Consider the following 16329-nt stretch of genomic DNA (forward strand, 5'->3'; position numbering starts at 1 on the left):
AATATTTCAACGTGGTAGGTGTAAAATAGAAACAACAGCCTGAAGCTTCTCAGTTCTTTACATTTTAAACTTTGTTTAAGTGTATACCAATGCTTAGAAATTAGCTGCATTAGTTGTTAGAGATGATTGTTAACTTATAAGGAATCTTGAGAGATGCAACCTGATTTGTAACTGCCGGGGATCCATAATCATAGCAACTAACCAACAGAAAAACATGATGAGGGGATCTCTGCACATTAGCCAACTTGGAGCACAGAAAAGAAACTAAAATACATGATTTACAACTTGTTTAAAAGTTTGTAGCTTCACTGCCAAGAATAAGTGAGAACTAACTAACCCAAACAAGTTTCCTGCAGTTTGAACATACAGTGAGGATAAGGGGGGAGAACCATTATGTTAATCAACAATGCAAGAAGGCATAAAAGTTGTGCTATGCATCTGTCATAACCTTTTACAGCCATCTTTATTCCTGTGGCTGTATATCTGGGGCAGACCTGCTCAGTACCTGGAGCTTTTCAAACAACAGCACTGTTTAGTGTGTGTAGGGACAATCCTGACTGAAGAGATCTGTGGTGTGCCTCTTTGAGTACAATGTGTGGTCTGCGGGTGTGTCTGTGTGCGGCTGTGACTAATGTGTAAATATACAATATAGTGTGCCACTTTCTGGTTTGTTTTTGTGTCTGATCGTGTGCTCTCAGAGCAATTATGAGATGTAGGACCAGTGTGCGTGTGTTTTTGTGAATATGAATTAGCGTGCATGAGTAATGCACGCATGCATGCAGAGACCATTGGACAGAGAGAGAGTTCCCCGGCAACATTAATATGAGAAAATGTGGCCACGATATTCAGTCGTGCAGCAGTGCTCATTAGCGAGGCCAAACAAACAGGACCACGCCTCTGGCCCACACAAAGACCACTTTGTGAGCCACCCCGTGCCACAAGTGCGGCAGCAAACGCAGAGTTCAAGGCGACGGAAATGAAAGGTTAAAAAAGAGCTGAGAGTGGAGCAGAACGAGAAAGGGGGATGGTTCAGCTGAATGTCCACATTAGTGCAGCAGACCATTAAAAACCACTGATGGTTTTGTATTTTCAAACAAGTTTTGATAAAGACAAACAATGGCAAAATAAATCCAATTATAGCTTGAAATATATAAATGTTCTGATTCAAATCAAATAAGAAAAATAACAGAAATTGAAGGTATACTATGTGGGAATTGTCAGTAACTGTTGTAAATGCGCTCGCCAGCAAAAGCGAAAGTTAAGGCCGACCCCAGATTCACTCTAGTTTGGCATTTCGCCTTGCTATACTTGAGTCTCTTGGATGCCTGCTGCTTACAGTCTGGCAACTTGTCACTACCTTTTTATTAAGTCACTTGAGTGCTTTGGGGATACACGCCCACAAATGTCCCAAACACGGAAAATAAGAAAATATACTGCCACACACTTCTAGTTGGTCATAAGTGATTGAGAGTGATTATTGCTGTGAGTCTATACATTGTTTTCATCCTGCATACTCTCTCTTTTATCCTCTTGGAAAACCAATGAAAACAAACAAAAAACTTGGTGCCTACCTCAAGGTCATCCAGTGATCGTGCCAGGCTGAGACGTTTGGCAGAGCGGCGCTTAGAGGCGCGGGCAACACCCATACCCCAAAACCTGGAGCCCTATGAGAAGAAGGAGAGACAGATGAGCACAAAGAGACACAAAGACCAAGTCTATTGACAGTATTATCAACACCACTATCAGCGAACTATTTCTAATTCTGGTTTTGATCTTGCATACCCTTGGGGGAATTAATAGACTGTCAGGCGACAATACTGGGTCCAAGTCACTGTTATTCAATTCAAATCAATTTAATTATAATCAGTTTATTGTCACTGCTGGTCTTGAAATTCCTCAAAAATGTATCTTGCAAGATAAACAGGGAAAAGTTGTGGGAAATGGTTGTTCTTTTCAAAAAGTGGAATCATTTTGCATGCCTACATACTTTACATACTATTGTACTGTATCATTTTTATTGGGGGTGGAATCACTCTTAAGATGCACTGCCAATTCATTCTCTCCTGATAGATTATGTCTCAATACAAGAAAGTCACAATTTTGTGAGACTGGGCTGTATGTTCCTTACAGTTCACCTAATTGGATGGTAAACATAACGGAGGTAAACATGTGCGTCACGTTCACTCAGCTAAGACACTTCTTGAGTTCAGAATAGCTACAAATAATAGACATTGAAAGTAATTCAATCTGCTTATTTCAATTACGAATCCTTACAAATATGCTGTGTTTTTAAAGTAGCAAGTAGTCACACAGTGTGAATAAATAAATCATGTGCAGAAATCAAATACTAGATGCATCAAGTGCATCTATAACCTTTTTATAATCACATCTTAGCCGTCTAAATCAAATCCTAAGGTGCCTAGAGATTCCAACCACTAATTTTCATCTACTCAAATTTCTTAAAATGTCACTTTTAAAACACTCAGAATGGGTTATCACTGACTCTGAGATAATGAAATAATAATCCAAGAGATAAAGTGTCTGTGTGCACTTCTGGGCTGATGATGACATTTACTCATGATGTGTATGGGAAAATGAAGATGTAATACTATTACCAAAAATTAAGAGTGACAGATGACTCTGAAGTTAGTCAGCTGAAGTAGATGGTCTAGAAATCTCAGATTTTCAAATAGATTTGGTAGATTTCTCTGCTAAAGCTTCTGCATTTACATATAAAGTGACATGACACAGTTCTCTCTGACAGCACACAGACTGGTGACATTAAGCTAACCTAAACTCCCACAGCCCTGTTCCAAAAGTACTGACACAGAAGCACTAATTTCACAGTCTAACGGTCAAAAACTACCCTAAGAGATCAGACAGAACCACTACGGTTTCACTTTAGAGAAGATTAAGGAGTTTCTCCAGTCACCAGCGTTCTTATGATTGGAGAGGTTGTGTGTGTGTCTAATGCCTGAACGAGAGTTAAAGAATTGCAGATAATTACCGCTGCATGACATGGGCTCTACCCTGTAATTTGCCTGGCTTCCTGTGCAAAATTGTCTCCTTTCTGTTTGATCTAATGCAGGCTGGGGGACAAGGACACGATCTGCTTTGAATTCATAAACACAGCAACATGCTTTACTTAAATAAGGTTAAAAAACACCAATAAAAATAGTAAGTGAAGTCAAAAAATGATTTGTGGCTGACCTGGATATGACCTAAAGCACTGAATTCTGATTTTTGGCTACTTACAAAAACATGTTTGCATACATATCAATTAATTCTATTCATCCCCATGGTTTAGAGAAAAAAATTTAATTCAGAGACACTGCATACACATCATTAACTTACTAGGGGACCCTCATTTCCGGGACTACATGGATACACAGGGCCATCTTGTGGGCAGCGAGGACAGTGCAATAAAAAACACATCAGGTTCTCTCTCTCTGCACACTTATGACAATGACATCATTGATCATTAAAACAGGTGCTTTCTTGGTTGAATTCACACTCAGCACCAATTGACTGTTGAAAAACGTGGTATTGTGTTTCATTTTAGGTGCCACCAAGAACAGGCTTACTAACACCCCCTCATGTCTGGAAACTCAACTCCGTGTGACCATTTAATACTTCCTGTGTCGCTGTGTTAAACATGAATGAAGTGCAGAAACAGATGTCTTGGTCAGACTGTGCTTACAATGGAACGGTTTCATGTCAGTGTGTGCGAAAGGATTTCTCATTAACACATGGATAAGGAATTATCTGCAAGGATACAGTACGAGCAAACACAAGACTCAGCAGTATTCAGGACCCTGTAGTATCTAGAAAGATCACACAGAAATCAAGCTTGGGGGTAAGGTTCATAGCCATGGGTAGACTGTTTCCACCTATAATCAAAACTTTGAGGTAGCAATCTGTAATTTTTCACTAATTCCAGATGGTATTTTCGAGCTGGTTCCTGTCATTGATGTTGTAAAAATACCTGAAATCTGTACATAAGTACAGTTCTTGAGTAAATGTACTTAGTTACATTCCACCACTGATGAACAGCATCTCTTTCTATGAGATTTCAGTTATAAAATGCAGGGGAAAAAACAATGTCCTACTCACAATTTTGGTATCTTTGCGCTGTTTCTCTCTCTGTTCAAGAAATCTTTGGGTCCATTCCTCTCTGGGAGGGAGCATCATGACCTCTGCTGAACAGTACCTGTCTGAGGGGATCTGACTCATGGGGGGAGGCAGGATATTTGTGCTGGAGGACCAGTTGTTGGTCACCTGAGGCTCAACATCGCCACTTTGCACTTTAGGCCACTTTGACTTTGAGAACCACCTTTGGCTACTTCTGAGGGGGTCCCCAAAGAAGTTTGTTTTTTTACCAAAAGGCAGTGGAGGAGGTGGGGGCTTAAACTGGAACTCAAGCCTGGGTGGGGGACCTCCATAAAAGCTATGAAGAGAATCAGGGCCAGGTAGTGACTCTGAAAGGGAATGTGTGCTGGCACTGTTCTCTGGATTTAGTTTTTGGCCATTCTTGGAGAGGTTTATTGGAGTGAGGTCTTGAGGAAGAGGATAATCCCATGGACAGCTGGGGAGGTGGGACCCAGGGTGGTTTCGGATTGCAGAAGGGAAATCCCTGTCCGCTCTCTCCTCAGGGGGTGATGCATTTCCAATTCCACTGTCCCCATTGCTGCTGGCGCTGCCTTGTTTGCCTGTGCTGCCATTCTCCCTGGCTTGCTGCTGAGCCTCCATGTCCAGTTTGACTCGAAGCCTCTCCACAGCCTCCCCCAAGTCACTGTACAGCACTGTGACAAAGTGAAGAACATCTGGGGGAGTCTGAGGAAACTCCAGGCAGCCCAAGGCATCTGGATCTGGAGTGCAGTCGAAGCCAAAGCGTCCAGCAATGCCTATATGGTCCTCATGGTTTCCCAGCTCTGGGTCAATAAAGAAAACATGGCAGGAGGCCCGCAGAGGACCATCCTCAGGTACACGGCCATTGATGATATGTGCTGTAGTGACCAGGCATAAAAAACGTGGGTCTTCAGCACACACAGCCCCCAAAACCAGGTTCTCAGCAGGAAAAGCTGCCAGAACAGCTCCTGCATCATCACAAAGTCGGATACAGTCAAACATGATTTTCATCATCACCAGAGTATGGGTACTCTGCTCTGTTCCCAGCTGACGTATTCGCTCCCGAATGGCTTTTAAACAGTCGTCCTCTGATTCTGTAGTGTTTAAAATCAGCTCTGTGGAGCTCAGGTAGCCCACCACCAAGGTCATGTTTAACATACTCCAGTCTGGATTAGCTTCTTCTGTGTCTGTAAACACAGAGTCTGTGTCGCCCACTCTGGAAGTTTCCTCCTTTGCCTGCACAGCTAAATTATTCCACTGCTGTGACCACTGCGACATGTCAGGTTCGGACACCGGCCTCTGTTTGGCGCTGATAGCATGACCTGAGTTATGGCTTGAATCATACGAGATAGTGCGGAGAACACTGGCCTTTTGGAAAATACCATTTTTCTGTCCATTCCCAAATTTTGCATCGTTAAGAATGGGGTTCCCCATGATTCGGCTTGCAGCATGCACCACCAACTGCAAGGGTCCCTTGCAGGTGCCAATCAGCTGCACCACAGTCTCATGCAAAGCAGTGGACACGTCGGTTCCATTGATGGCCATGATGTGATCCCCCTGTTTGAGTCCCACCAGTTCAGCTGGGCTCCCCTCCAGGATGCCGCTCAACAGACATGGCCGCTGTCCCGAAATAGTAAAGCCATAACCTGCCCGACCACGGATGACCTCCACAACCCTCAGCTCCCCGACTGCATTTAAATCCAGACGCCTCCTCGCACCCTCAGGCTGTCCCTGTATCCTCATCTTTGTTGTGGGGCACTTTGAGATCCAGCGTGTGGGAGCAGAAACACTTGGTTGCCAACACTATTGTGTTGTTGTCATCCTACAGTCGCACAAAGTGGATGAAATCAGACAGAAAGAACATTAGAAAGCAGTTATTTTGCCATAAGAACAGAGGAATTATCACACAGGATTGCAGAATAATTCAGACAGTTTCTCATCAGTTCTCAACAGAGACATGTCGTGATTAAACACTAATCTGAAGCACTTTATTGGGCTGCAAAACTTATTTTCATTATCCTTGTCAATAATTTGAGTTTAACCTTGTCAAAAAGTGAAAAACATCCAATATATTTTCCTAATATTATGTCCATACAACAAACCAGAGCTGCAAAATTAATCAATTAGTTCTCAACTATTAAAGAAATCTCCAACTAATTGATAATAGATTCATTGGTTTGAGGAATTTTTACAGAAAAATGTAAAATGTAAATATTTTCTGGTTTCTTAACTCCTTTATGTCAGTAAACTTAATAGCTTTGGGTTGTGGACAAAACAATTCATTTGAGGACGTCAACTTAGGTTTTGAGAAACACTGATTGACACTTTCCACCATTTTTACTAAACAACTAATCCATTAATCAAGAAAAAGCCCAAACAAAAACCCCAAAATATTTAGTTCACAGCCATTTCAAGGTAAAAAAAAAAAAAACAAACAAAAAAAACCAAAACTGGAATATCTTAACTTTTAAGAGGCCATAACAAAAATTTTTTAGGATTTCTTGCTCAAAACTAATTCAAACAACTAATAAGTCGTCAAAATTGCAGCTTGTTTCAGCTTTAAAATACACAGCTATTATTCTACTTGAACAACACACAGCCAAATTTTTGTTAAGACTTTTGTTTAAAACATAATTACAAATACACTTTACAAAATACACACAAACCAAATTAAGGGGCAGGGTGTTTCCCTAGCTCTTTTTACTCCTGCCTAAGTAAATTATAAACCACATAAAACACCGATATCAATCTTCTTTAAACAATTATCCGTCAGAAAGGACACAGACAGCTTTTATGGCCCAGCTTGCAAAGTGCTCCCATGCACCCCTCCACCCACTCCCCCAAAACAAAGTGCCAGCTGGCTCCTTACCCACCACCAACACTTAAATGACAACCAGACTCTTTGGTTTCGGTCAACCACTGTTTCTAAATGTTCCAGGACCCTACTCACCACACCAGTTAAACACTTTCAACACGGCAAAACACCTGACGAAGCATAGCAGCGTCTTTGTTTTTCACCAGCTATTAAAAAAGTTAGCTTAAACTGCTATTACTTTAACTCTAGACCCGAAACGATCACCACAACGAGGCTGAGTGACGGCTCAGTTTTTAAATTACCTTTTCCCGACGGTGAAAAGTTCCCAAAAAACTCCCACGAGTTTAATTTCACGCCGCTAAACGTTTAAATATTTACATTTTTCAAATTACACGTCCATTTTTTAACAATTCAAATCAATATTTCCCTGCCGTGATTGAGCGGCGCGAGGGCACCTCCTCCCTCCATTCAGATCACAAAGCGTCTTTCATTGTAACCATGACAGCGTAACGTCTCTGGCGCACGTGACGTCCCTTTCCGGCCAATCACAGCGCACGTCATGTTCGATATTCAAACGACTGGAGTGACGCTATTGGCTGATAGTGATGACAGTGGAGTCTCTTTATATTGCGCTAAAGTGAATCAAATTTAAAAGCCTGTAGTCTTTTTTTTTTTTTAAACAAACAACGCCATTTAAATACAGAAAAAAACGGGATTTAAACCACCTCTGAAATTATCCCGGAAACATGTCACTAAGGTTTAATTTCAAAACGCACCTTCAATGTAAATAAGTTCTCAATAAAATAATGACAATAAATACAAATTGTTAGTCTTACCTAACGTTATATAATTGCTGTTACTGCAGTCACTCTCAATCACTTTGCATGTCGTCGCCCCCTCTCTCCACACTGGAGCAGCAGCACTTGACTGCACGCTGTCTATAAACAATACCTCACCGGTCAAAGGGCTGCAACGGCTGCACACACTGTCACATGGTTTTATTACACATGTGCAGCAGCCTACACATTTGTGGTAGAGAAGGAATAACTGACAGAGGGGTCACAACATGCTTAACAATAATAAATGATCATAAAAAAAACTTAATGATATTTGCCATGAAACACTAATGTAGTTTTTGGTAACAGCAATAACAGGTAAGAAATATTCAGTTACATCTTAAACAAATAGCACTGCATGTGCATTTCCAAGAAGGAGAGTCTTCCATGGAGCTGATGTAGAGTGTGTGATGGAACTAACTTAATCCCCAGTTTCTCCAAATCCTCTTAAAATAGGCTGAAAGGCAAAGACCTTAACATTTCTGGCTTTATCGGGCCGTACCTTCTGTGTGTTTTGCATTTCAATAATTACTCTGCAGTAACAATGAAAGACAATACATAACGGCAGACTGTGTGATGTTTTATTCAGCAGAAAATGCAAGTAAGAACAGGACACCTTTGCATATTAAAGTATTAAAATCTCAGAAAAAAAAGTCTAGGGGTATCTATTTATATCCAATCTGAAGAGCACAATACCACCCACAGTAAGATGTTATTTGTTTGTCCTTAGTCAGTCCAATTAGTGTGCAGGCAGAGAGCCAATCTGTGTGGTCACAGTGACGCACAATTTGAAGTTGCAGGATATGAATAGAAGAATGAGACAGTGGGGTCTGTGTACGTGACCCAAAGCTCAAAATTTGTCTGATTTTTATCTATTGCATCTAAATAAGATTCACTTCGAACTGATCAGTTAAAAGCAGAAAATGCACCTTTGATCTCAGAATTTTTTCTCTACAGCAGCATCATTGCCACAGCCATCAGCCACACTGTATTGCAAAATCAAGGTTGGAAGCTACTCTGTCTCACCCGCAGGAGACGGTAGGCCAGCATGTTTTTGTCAATTCTGGCTGTGCTGCTATTGAGGGCTGCAGTTTTTGTTGGCTATGTGGCCATTTGCTGACAGATTCCTTCCAATCACTCCATAACAGCAGAGATTATTGCCTCAACTTCTGGCTCATAATGCTAAGAATTGTCCTGTTTTGGCATCAAACATCCCCAACTTGTAATTATCCTGGAGCAGTGAAAAAATGAAGTGACAAGATGAATCTGTTTTTTGCAAGGCCGTTGTTCCCACAGTAATTTTAATAGGGTACTTGACAAATTAGCAAGACAGAGGATCTGATACTGCTATTTCTACAATGGAAGCTCACATTAGAGCCTGACATACGGTAGATGCTAAAGTGCCAGCGTATGTCATTATGGTTAATAACATGGTTGTCTTCCATGAATGATATACAGGCTGATTACACCTTCAGACACCGCAACGGCATATTTTTGTACCTCTCTATATATTCCATGTTGAACTGAAATCCAAAATAAATATAGGTACAGTAGTCTCGCTTCAACGAGGCTATAGGTGAAGCAAGACTTGATCTCTTCCAGGCAACCATAACCCTCACACTTCATGGCTTCACTGGGTCTTTGCCCCCACTCTGACCCCATGATGCTGATGTGGTGGAGGGAGGCTGAATCATCTTCTCCAGAAGGTTCATCATGCGCTCCTGCAGCTGCAGACACTGGACCTGGAGGAGGTTCTGTTGGTGCAAAGCTCGACGGACTTCCCTGCATGTCTCCTCTATGGCCCGGCTCGACCTCTTCTGTTGCTGTAACATGGCCTGCATCACCCGCAGTTTCTTTCTCTTCACGGACAGGTGCCTGTTTGCATGTCTTTTCCTGCCTGAAGTAGGGTGAGAGCTGGAGAACAGAGAATGGACCTTTAAGAGCAGGAAGAGATTACCTCTGGGTGCAAGAGCTCATTGTTAGTCAGTCAGCATGTAGTTCAGACCGGAAAAACCAGATAGACGTGTATGTTTATATTGCTATGACATTGCCGATTAAAATCAAAGAAAACACTGAATGGAATTTCAAGCTATCAGCTACAACACACAGCTAAACACCAAACCAAACAGTTCACTATACAAGTAAGAAAGCCAAAAGCTAAAGCTAGGTGAAGATTACCACATTGAGCATTGCCTTTATCCTTGTCTAAGGCTAAATGCCAACCCCAAACCCTTAGCCTATGCAGCTGATGCCAGAGCAAATGAGCCAAATACAGTCAAAGGGGAACGCCACCTAAATTAATAATTCTAATATGTCATTTCCACGGTCTAGCAAAACTCAATTTATATCTGAGCGTGAGCTACCCCTTCTCAAATCCAGAAACCAGAGAAGTAGTCTAGGTCTTAAGGTGCGGACATACCAAACCGACATCAAAGAACTAGCGGCGACGAAAGCCAACTGTTGCGTCGTCTACGTCGCCTCACGTCGCCCTGTGTCAGTTGCATTTGAACACACTACACGGGCTACATCGGACGGCCAAGTAGCACGTATGTTCTGCGCCTGCGTGAGAGAGAGCGGAGTGAGAGATTGGTGCATCCTATCATCCCAGGGGTTTCCTATCTGTGCAGCCGAGCACCACAGCACCTCAACGGACTATTACATCCAGACGGTCCTGGTGTTTCCTCATTAGGCTCCACTTCACTCAGCTGTCCGATAAACCCTCTGCTTCTTCCCACTTTAACCTGAATAACAAACCAGGGCTCGGTGCTCCTGTTGGATCCAAACGGAGAGCCGGGACTAGCTGGGAAGCTAGCGGAGGCTAACTGGCTGTGCTTCCCTCCGGTCATGCTGAGGCTAACGCTCCGCTAGCCTCACAGCTAGCTCTAGTTTGTTATTCAGGTTAAAGAGGGAAGAAGCAGCAGATCTGTCGGGCAGCTGAGTGAAGTGGAGCCTGAGGAGGAAGCACCGGTTAGCCCCGGTTTCACTACAGGCAGATTCACTCACTACAGGTGCGAGGAAATAAAACCTGAACAGCCAATCAGAGTGATCTCTCTCACCAATAAGCTCCGCCGCCGATTTAACATGCTCAATCGGCCGAAAAGCTGCCGACGCCGAAGTGCCGATAGTGCGGGACACACTGCAAAAACTAGGCCAACAGACGCTCGCTGACGGCCCGACTTTGGTCGGCGGCCTACCGTCGGCATGGTGTGTCAGGGTCTTTAAATGATGTGATAGGGTATAAAGTCTGGAGCCATATACAATGACCCTTTACACAGAGACTGAACTAAAGGGGTGCTTCAAAGTCCCTTCTTAATGCTCAGAGGGTAAGGAGCTCCCAGACTGCATTGTTTTCCCAATTACAGACATATTTGGCTGCTGTTCTTCTTTGAGTTAGCTGCTAATTGCTAGCAGCTACTTTTCAAATCTCCCACGGTGGCTTGCATGCATAACACATTGTCAAAATGTCACATCCATGCCACCCATGATCCCATTCTGCCAGCTGTCCCTTTTATACAGACATTGTTTCGGCACTGTTATTACCTCCGATGCTGCCTTAAAAGCAAGACAACTCTGTCCCTCCATTCTGCCATTGTACCTTTTATACAGAACGGCGTGGCAGCATATTGGTTTAAGATTCCCACCTTGAAGAGGCAGTGTCAAAGGGGCCTAATGAATGGAAGCCTGATTTTGTGGACCAACAGAATGTTTGTTTTCTTTCCAATACCAAAATATGCTTTACTGTAGCGTAGTGTTCCCAGTTCTGAAACAGAAAATCCAGTATACTCAGAATATTCCCTTGGCTGCTCTTGATGTCATCTAGAACAGTGGTTCCCAACTGGTCCAGCTACCGGGTCCAGATTTCTCCTTCGTCATTAATACAAGGTCCACACAGTTACATACATTCAATGTCATACTTGAATTTGGCCGTGTCGTCGAGCTAGCGTGCTGTTTCTGTCCAGTGGCTGTCCGTTAGTCATTCAGTCTACAGCAGGAAACCACACATCAAAATAAAAGCTTAGTGCCAAAGATTCACCGTACTTAAAAATAAAGTGGGTTTTTTACAGATTTGATAACTTTGCGAGTCACTTGCTGTCCATACAGAATGGACCTGTGACCCACTTTTGGACCGTGACCCACCAGTTGGGAACCACTGATCCAGAACATCTTTCCTCATTAATTGCTCCAGACTTTATCCCCTATTACATCACAAATTTTGACTATTAGCACTCTAGCTTTTAAATTTGGAGTTGTTCGTGCTCACCAGTCATTTTAGACTGTTTTAGATGGAAGGAATAACATGATTTTTCGAAATAGGCGTAGTTCCCCTTTAAAGCTTGCTGAAGATAACGGCTGCTAGCCATTGCTAAAGCTAAATTTAATTCAATCTTCCCCCAGCTGTTTCCTGTAATTGAAAATATAAATTTTGAACAACTAATTGGTAAACCAATAACCAATCAAACTATCTGGTTATTTCTTTATCTATATATCTAGCAGAAAATAACCACCTCTTAGCCTTGTTTTAAGCTTAGGCTAAAGCTAAGTGTATCCACCCCCCCCTCACCTTGAAGTGTCATTACTGTATTTCAAAGAAAACAGGTTGTAAAATTTGAAATTACTACAAAATGCAAACACCAAACCATAAACTATACATGTATCCATGGCTAGTCTGTCTATCTATCTATCTATCTATCTATCTATCTATCTATCTATGTAAGCTAACCTGATATAGATCAAAGACACAAAATGTTCTTGAGGTACTCTAGAGTTTGATTTCTCAACAATATGGTTTGCAGAGTCATATTTTTTCCATGCAACAGGAAACGCATGTAGCAACATGACTGAGTAAAACTTTGTAGTACGACTATGTAAGCTTAGTTGACACCAAAACTTTGGTGGACTGCTTCTCTGAAACAATACAATACAAAGGTGAGACTGTCAACCTGTTATTACCTTTATCAGTGACATACATACACACACACATACAACATATGTGCAGTCTAGTTCCTGTTACCTGGAGCCCTGTGTGTGCTCACTGTCAGAGCTCAAAGAGTCCAGCTCTTGTTTTATCTCCATCTCATCTGAGGAGCCTGTGTACTCTGGCAGGAATCCCATCATCCCCTCCTCTGACTGGGGCACCAGGTTGTCTGTAGTCTGGGAGGAGGTGGAGGGACCTGCAGCAGAGGCCTGAAACTCTAAAGAGTTGACTCGCCCGTTCTCCAGCGGCTTGGACAGGATCTTCTCGATGGCCTTATAATACGGCCAGTCTGGTGCCTCCCCACTTTCACCGGTTATGGTTTTCAGTCGCCTGTTAGATCAGAAATAGATGTTTAAAGTCATGCAACAGCTGGAGTTTGAGGTCATAACTCTGACTGGATCTGGTGCACTTGCCTGTACTGAAATGACATGTTGGTGATTTTCATCTTGATCTCCTCTTTGAAACGCTGCTCTCCGGTCAGCTGGAAAAACCTCTGGGACATCTTCTCGTAAACCTTGGCATTCCTCTTGCTCATTTTCAGTTCGTTGTGGTGTTCCTCCCAAACGTACAGGAGAGCTTTCATTTCCCCGTCGGTCCAGTTCGGGGCCCGTCTGTGTTTCTCACTGTGACCTGCCATGAGGTAGCTGAAACCGTCCTCTGTTGCCATGTTTGAAATGGTTTCTCTTGGCCTGTGCTGGCTGTGTTTGCAGGATCTTTAGTGGATCAATTTGAAAGTCTTTTACTGTGCTAAGAGCTGTGTTGAATCTGCAGTGAGGGAGTGATAAATGCAAGCAGGCACACACACCGTCCTGCCTGTGCCCTTCCCCCTAGCCTTGCTGAAAGAGGACTCAAAATGGGGCCTAAGGCGGGAGAGGAATCCGGTTAAAAGCTTTTAGTGGTGCGTGATGTCACCGTGACATCAAGTTGCCTTGGCAACGGCCGGGGAGGCACTTTATTTTCCCTCCCTCTCCTCTAACCACTCCCATGTGCTCTCCTTTCCCCTCCACTCTGCTTCACTGGCAGCACAAAAAGCTTTTAGCTGAAAGGCAGCAGTGTGAGCGCATGAGATTGCTGACAGTTTTGAAATATGAGCCTCTAGGGAGGGAGGAAAAAAAGGAGAGCGGAGGGTATGTGTTTCCCTGGCAACAAGGCACTGGATTTGGTCGTCAGCCAACACACTGCTCCATTTAAAAGCTTTTAATAATAGACAAGTCATTTTGAGATGGGGAGAGGGAGGATTTGCTTTATCTGGCATGATGTAGAGGAGAGGAAAACCCTTCCAGTCTGCAGTTTAGACCTAAAAGGCAAGCAAAAGCTTTTCACTGAAAAGCTGTGAAACACTTTAGGAGGAAATATCAGACACAGTGGCAACATGTGGTGATCAAACATAGGCACCCCTGCAATGGCATACAAAATGCTGACTGCTCTGTAATCTGTAATCAGCTTTCTATTCATTGCTGTGCTTTATAGACAATGGACCTCTGCAGGAAGGGTCTCTCCTCTGACCAGTTGGAGACCCCTCCCCCATTTACATCTCAGCAAGAGGCGGATCTTCGTCTGCCCCCTTCTCAAGCACCCTAATCTACCATAATTATGTGCATTTATTTCCCCTTGTCTCCTGTTCCCTTTCTCTCTACCTCCCTCCCTGTTCCCATCTTTCTCTCGAGAATATTTATGCACAAAACCGCGGTTAAACCTCCAAACCACTCTTTCCCTGCAGCATTTTCCCTCCTGCTTTGTCTCACCATATTCACTTCTGAAAGCGCAGAAATGGTAATGCACTGACACAAGCCCACCCTCACTTCATCTTTATTAGTGCCACTAGTTGCTGTCAGTCCGGCTTAACTCAGTTCTGGCCTGATTAGACCCTTAACCCATCTGCTCCCTGGTAACCTGACAGGCGGCCAGTGCATTTTCATACCACAAATTGGCAGCTTTGCCCAATCCATCACATCTGTCACTTAAGACAAACGTTAAGCTCAGCCGTTGCAGAAAAGGAAGGGCAAATGAAAGTTGGTGGGAAAGGGTTTTTTTTTGTGTGAGTTTGTTTTTCCACTGTTGATACCAGTGTGTAGTTAAGAGGCTCAAGAAAGTGAAGAACTTTGATGTTTTTTTTGGGAGGTATGGCTTCATATTTATCGCTTTCCTCAAAGTAATATATTATTTTTGCAGGGTTGTGATTGTTGCCTTGACAGTTTTCGCTCAGAATTAAGCAGAATCTTTAAATTGTCTTAAAGATACACAAAGTAAGTCTTAATGCCTATGTTTAAATGCATACTCACTAACATACTAACCCTTTCAATATCATGACCGAATCCTCTTGCTGGGGTCCACTATAATTGTTTTTAATTGTCTCCGTACATTTTTTCATTTGTTTAAGTGGAAGTAATCCAGACTACTAATCCAGGAGCCAGACTAATCTACAGATAAACTGGTCATGCGCCGCTCATTTCGAGTAGTACCAATCAGCAGTGTGGGGGGATCTATATCTACATGACAAGACTAACCAGGATCTATTCATCAGGAGCCATTTTTAGATTTCAAATTTACTCTTTCTCATAATGGAACAAAATGTCTCTATAACTGAAAGTCAAAATAACAGTAAGTTTACAACATGTGAATGCGAATACTGTGTCGTTTTAAAACTGCAAAAACTAATTCTGCTATTAATTAGTCTGTTATTCTTTAAGGAATGGCTGAAATCTCAAATAAAGATGTCATAATATAGTATCATAATACGCTCCCCATATTCTTATAGTATACCAACCCCTGTTTGTAATCAGTTTTTGATTGGGTATCTGCTAATGATAGCATTTGTCCAAGGTCGCATTAATCAGCAATAAACGTAGGATCTAACGTTATGCTCCAGATAACGGCCATTTGAAACAGCAGATTTATCTTCTTACAGATTAAAAGTTGAATTCATAAGCAAACAAACGCAGCCTTGCTCAGGTCAATACACTTGTACTAGTGTCATTTCGTCTGGTATGACAAGTAGCCTATGGTGGCTAATGTTAGCTAACGTTAGCAAACAGATTCTTCTCTACTTTTGCTAACGTTACACAAAGTTTTACCATTTAGCATTATCATCTATTTGGCATTTGTGGCCACAGTGTTTGTTCTTAATTAAAAGTTATGTAGTCTTACTTACTCAAAATGAGCGTGTAAGTTGTCTGCACACAGTTCTCAACATGGAGGTGGCTGAGCCAGCGGCTAGCAGCTAACGGTGCTAACTCCACAGAAAACAGCAACAGTGGTAACAGCTGTGTTGATGGAGCTAATGGTGTTAACCTGCAGTTAAGGTATGTGTCAAAGCTACGCTTTCATGACAATGACATACCAATATCAGCAGTAACCACCAACCAGTGAGATACACACATGCACACACGGCCAGACAGCATAACACAACAAACCACAAAGAAGCTTGGATTACAACACACACAGAGGTAGCATGTATTCATTCTCTGCTCAGGATGCCATTAGTCTACTCTATTTTTACATAGCAAACAGTGGCTTGCTGCTATATTAATGAATGTTGCATAGAGTTCTTTTAAAGTCATAAATACTGCGTAATT

At 42.5% G+C, this 16329-nt stretch overlaps 2 protein-coding genes across 3 annotated transcripts in view; both read right to left on the bottom strand.

The window, feature by feature from the left end:
- The window catches only part of rgs12a (regulator of G protein signaling 12a), a 46609-nt gene extending 39199 nt beyond the window's left edge, over positions 1-7410 (bottom strand). The window contains exons 1-3 of one of the 2 annotated variants that reach the window (XM_049568775.1): positions 7246-7410; positions 4114-5950; positions 1572-1664 (exon numbers count right to left, since the gene is read on the bottom strand). In XM_049568775.1, coding sequence (XP_049424732.1) covers positions 1572-1664; positions 4114-5871 — 1851 coding nt within the window. In that variant the 5' untranslated portion in view covers positions 5872-5950; positions 7246-7410. Of the gene's footprint in view, positions 1-1571; positions 1665-4113; positions 5951-7078; positions 7099-7245 lie in introns of those variants that run through there. The other variant, XM_049568776.1, reaches the window with a different exon arrangement.
- A 946-nt stretch (positions 7411-8356) lies between these two features.
- Positions 8357-15958, bottom strand: msantd1 (Myb/SANT-like DNA-binding domain containing 1). The gene is made up of 4 exons (XM_049568182.1): positions 15906-15958; positions 13168-14051; positions 12791-13084; positions 8357-9693 (listed from the first exon to the last, which is right to left on the bottom strand). Exons 2-4 carry the CDS (start codon positions 13419-13421, stop codon positions 9402-9404), a joined length of 840 nt encoding a protein of 279 aa, XP_049424139.1. The 5' UTR covers positions 13422-14051; positions 15906-15958; the 3' UTR covers positions 8357-9401.
- Between the last annotated feature and the right edge of the window lie 371 nt (positions 15959-16329).

Source organism: Epinephelus fuscoguttatus, linkage group LG23 (genome assembly GCF_011397635.1).
Source record: "Epinephelus fuscoguttatus linkage group LG23, E.fuscoguttatus.final_Chr_v1".
In the NCBI taxonomy this organism is placed as follows: domain Eukaryota; kingdom Metazoa; phylum Chordata; class Actinopteri; order Perciformes; family Serranidae; genus Epinephelus; species Epinephelus fuscoguttatus.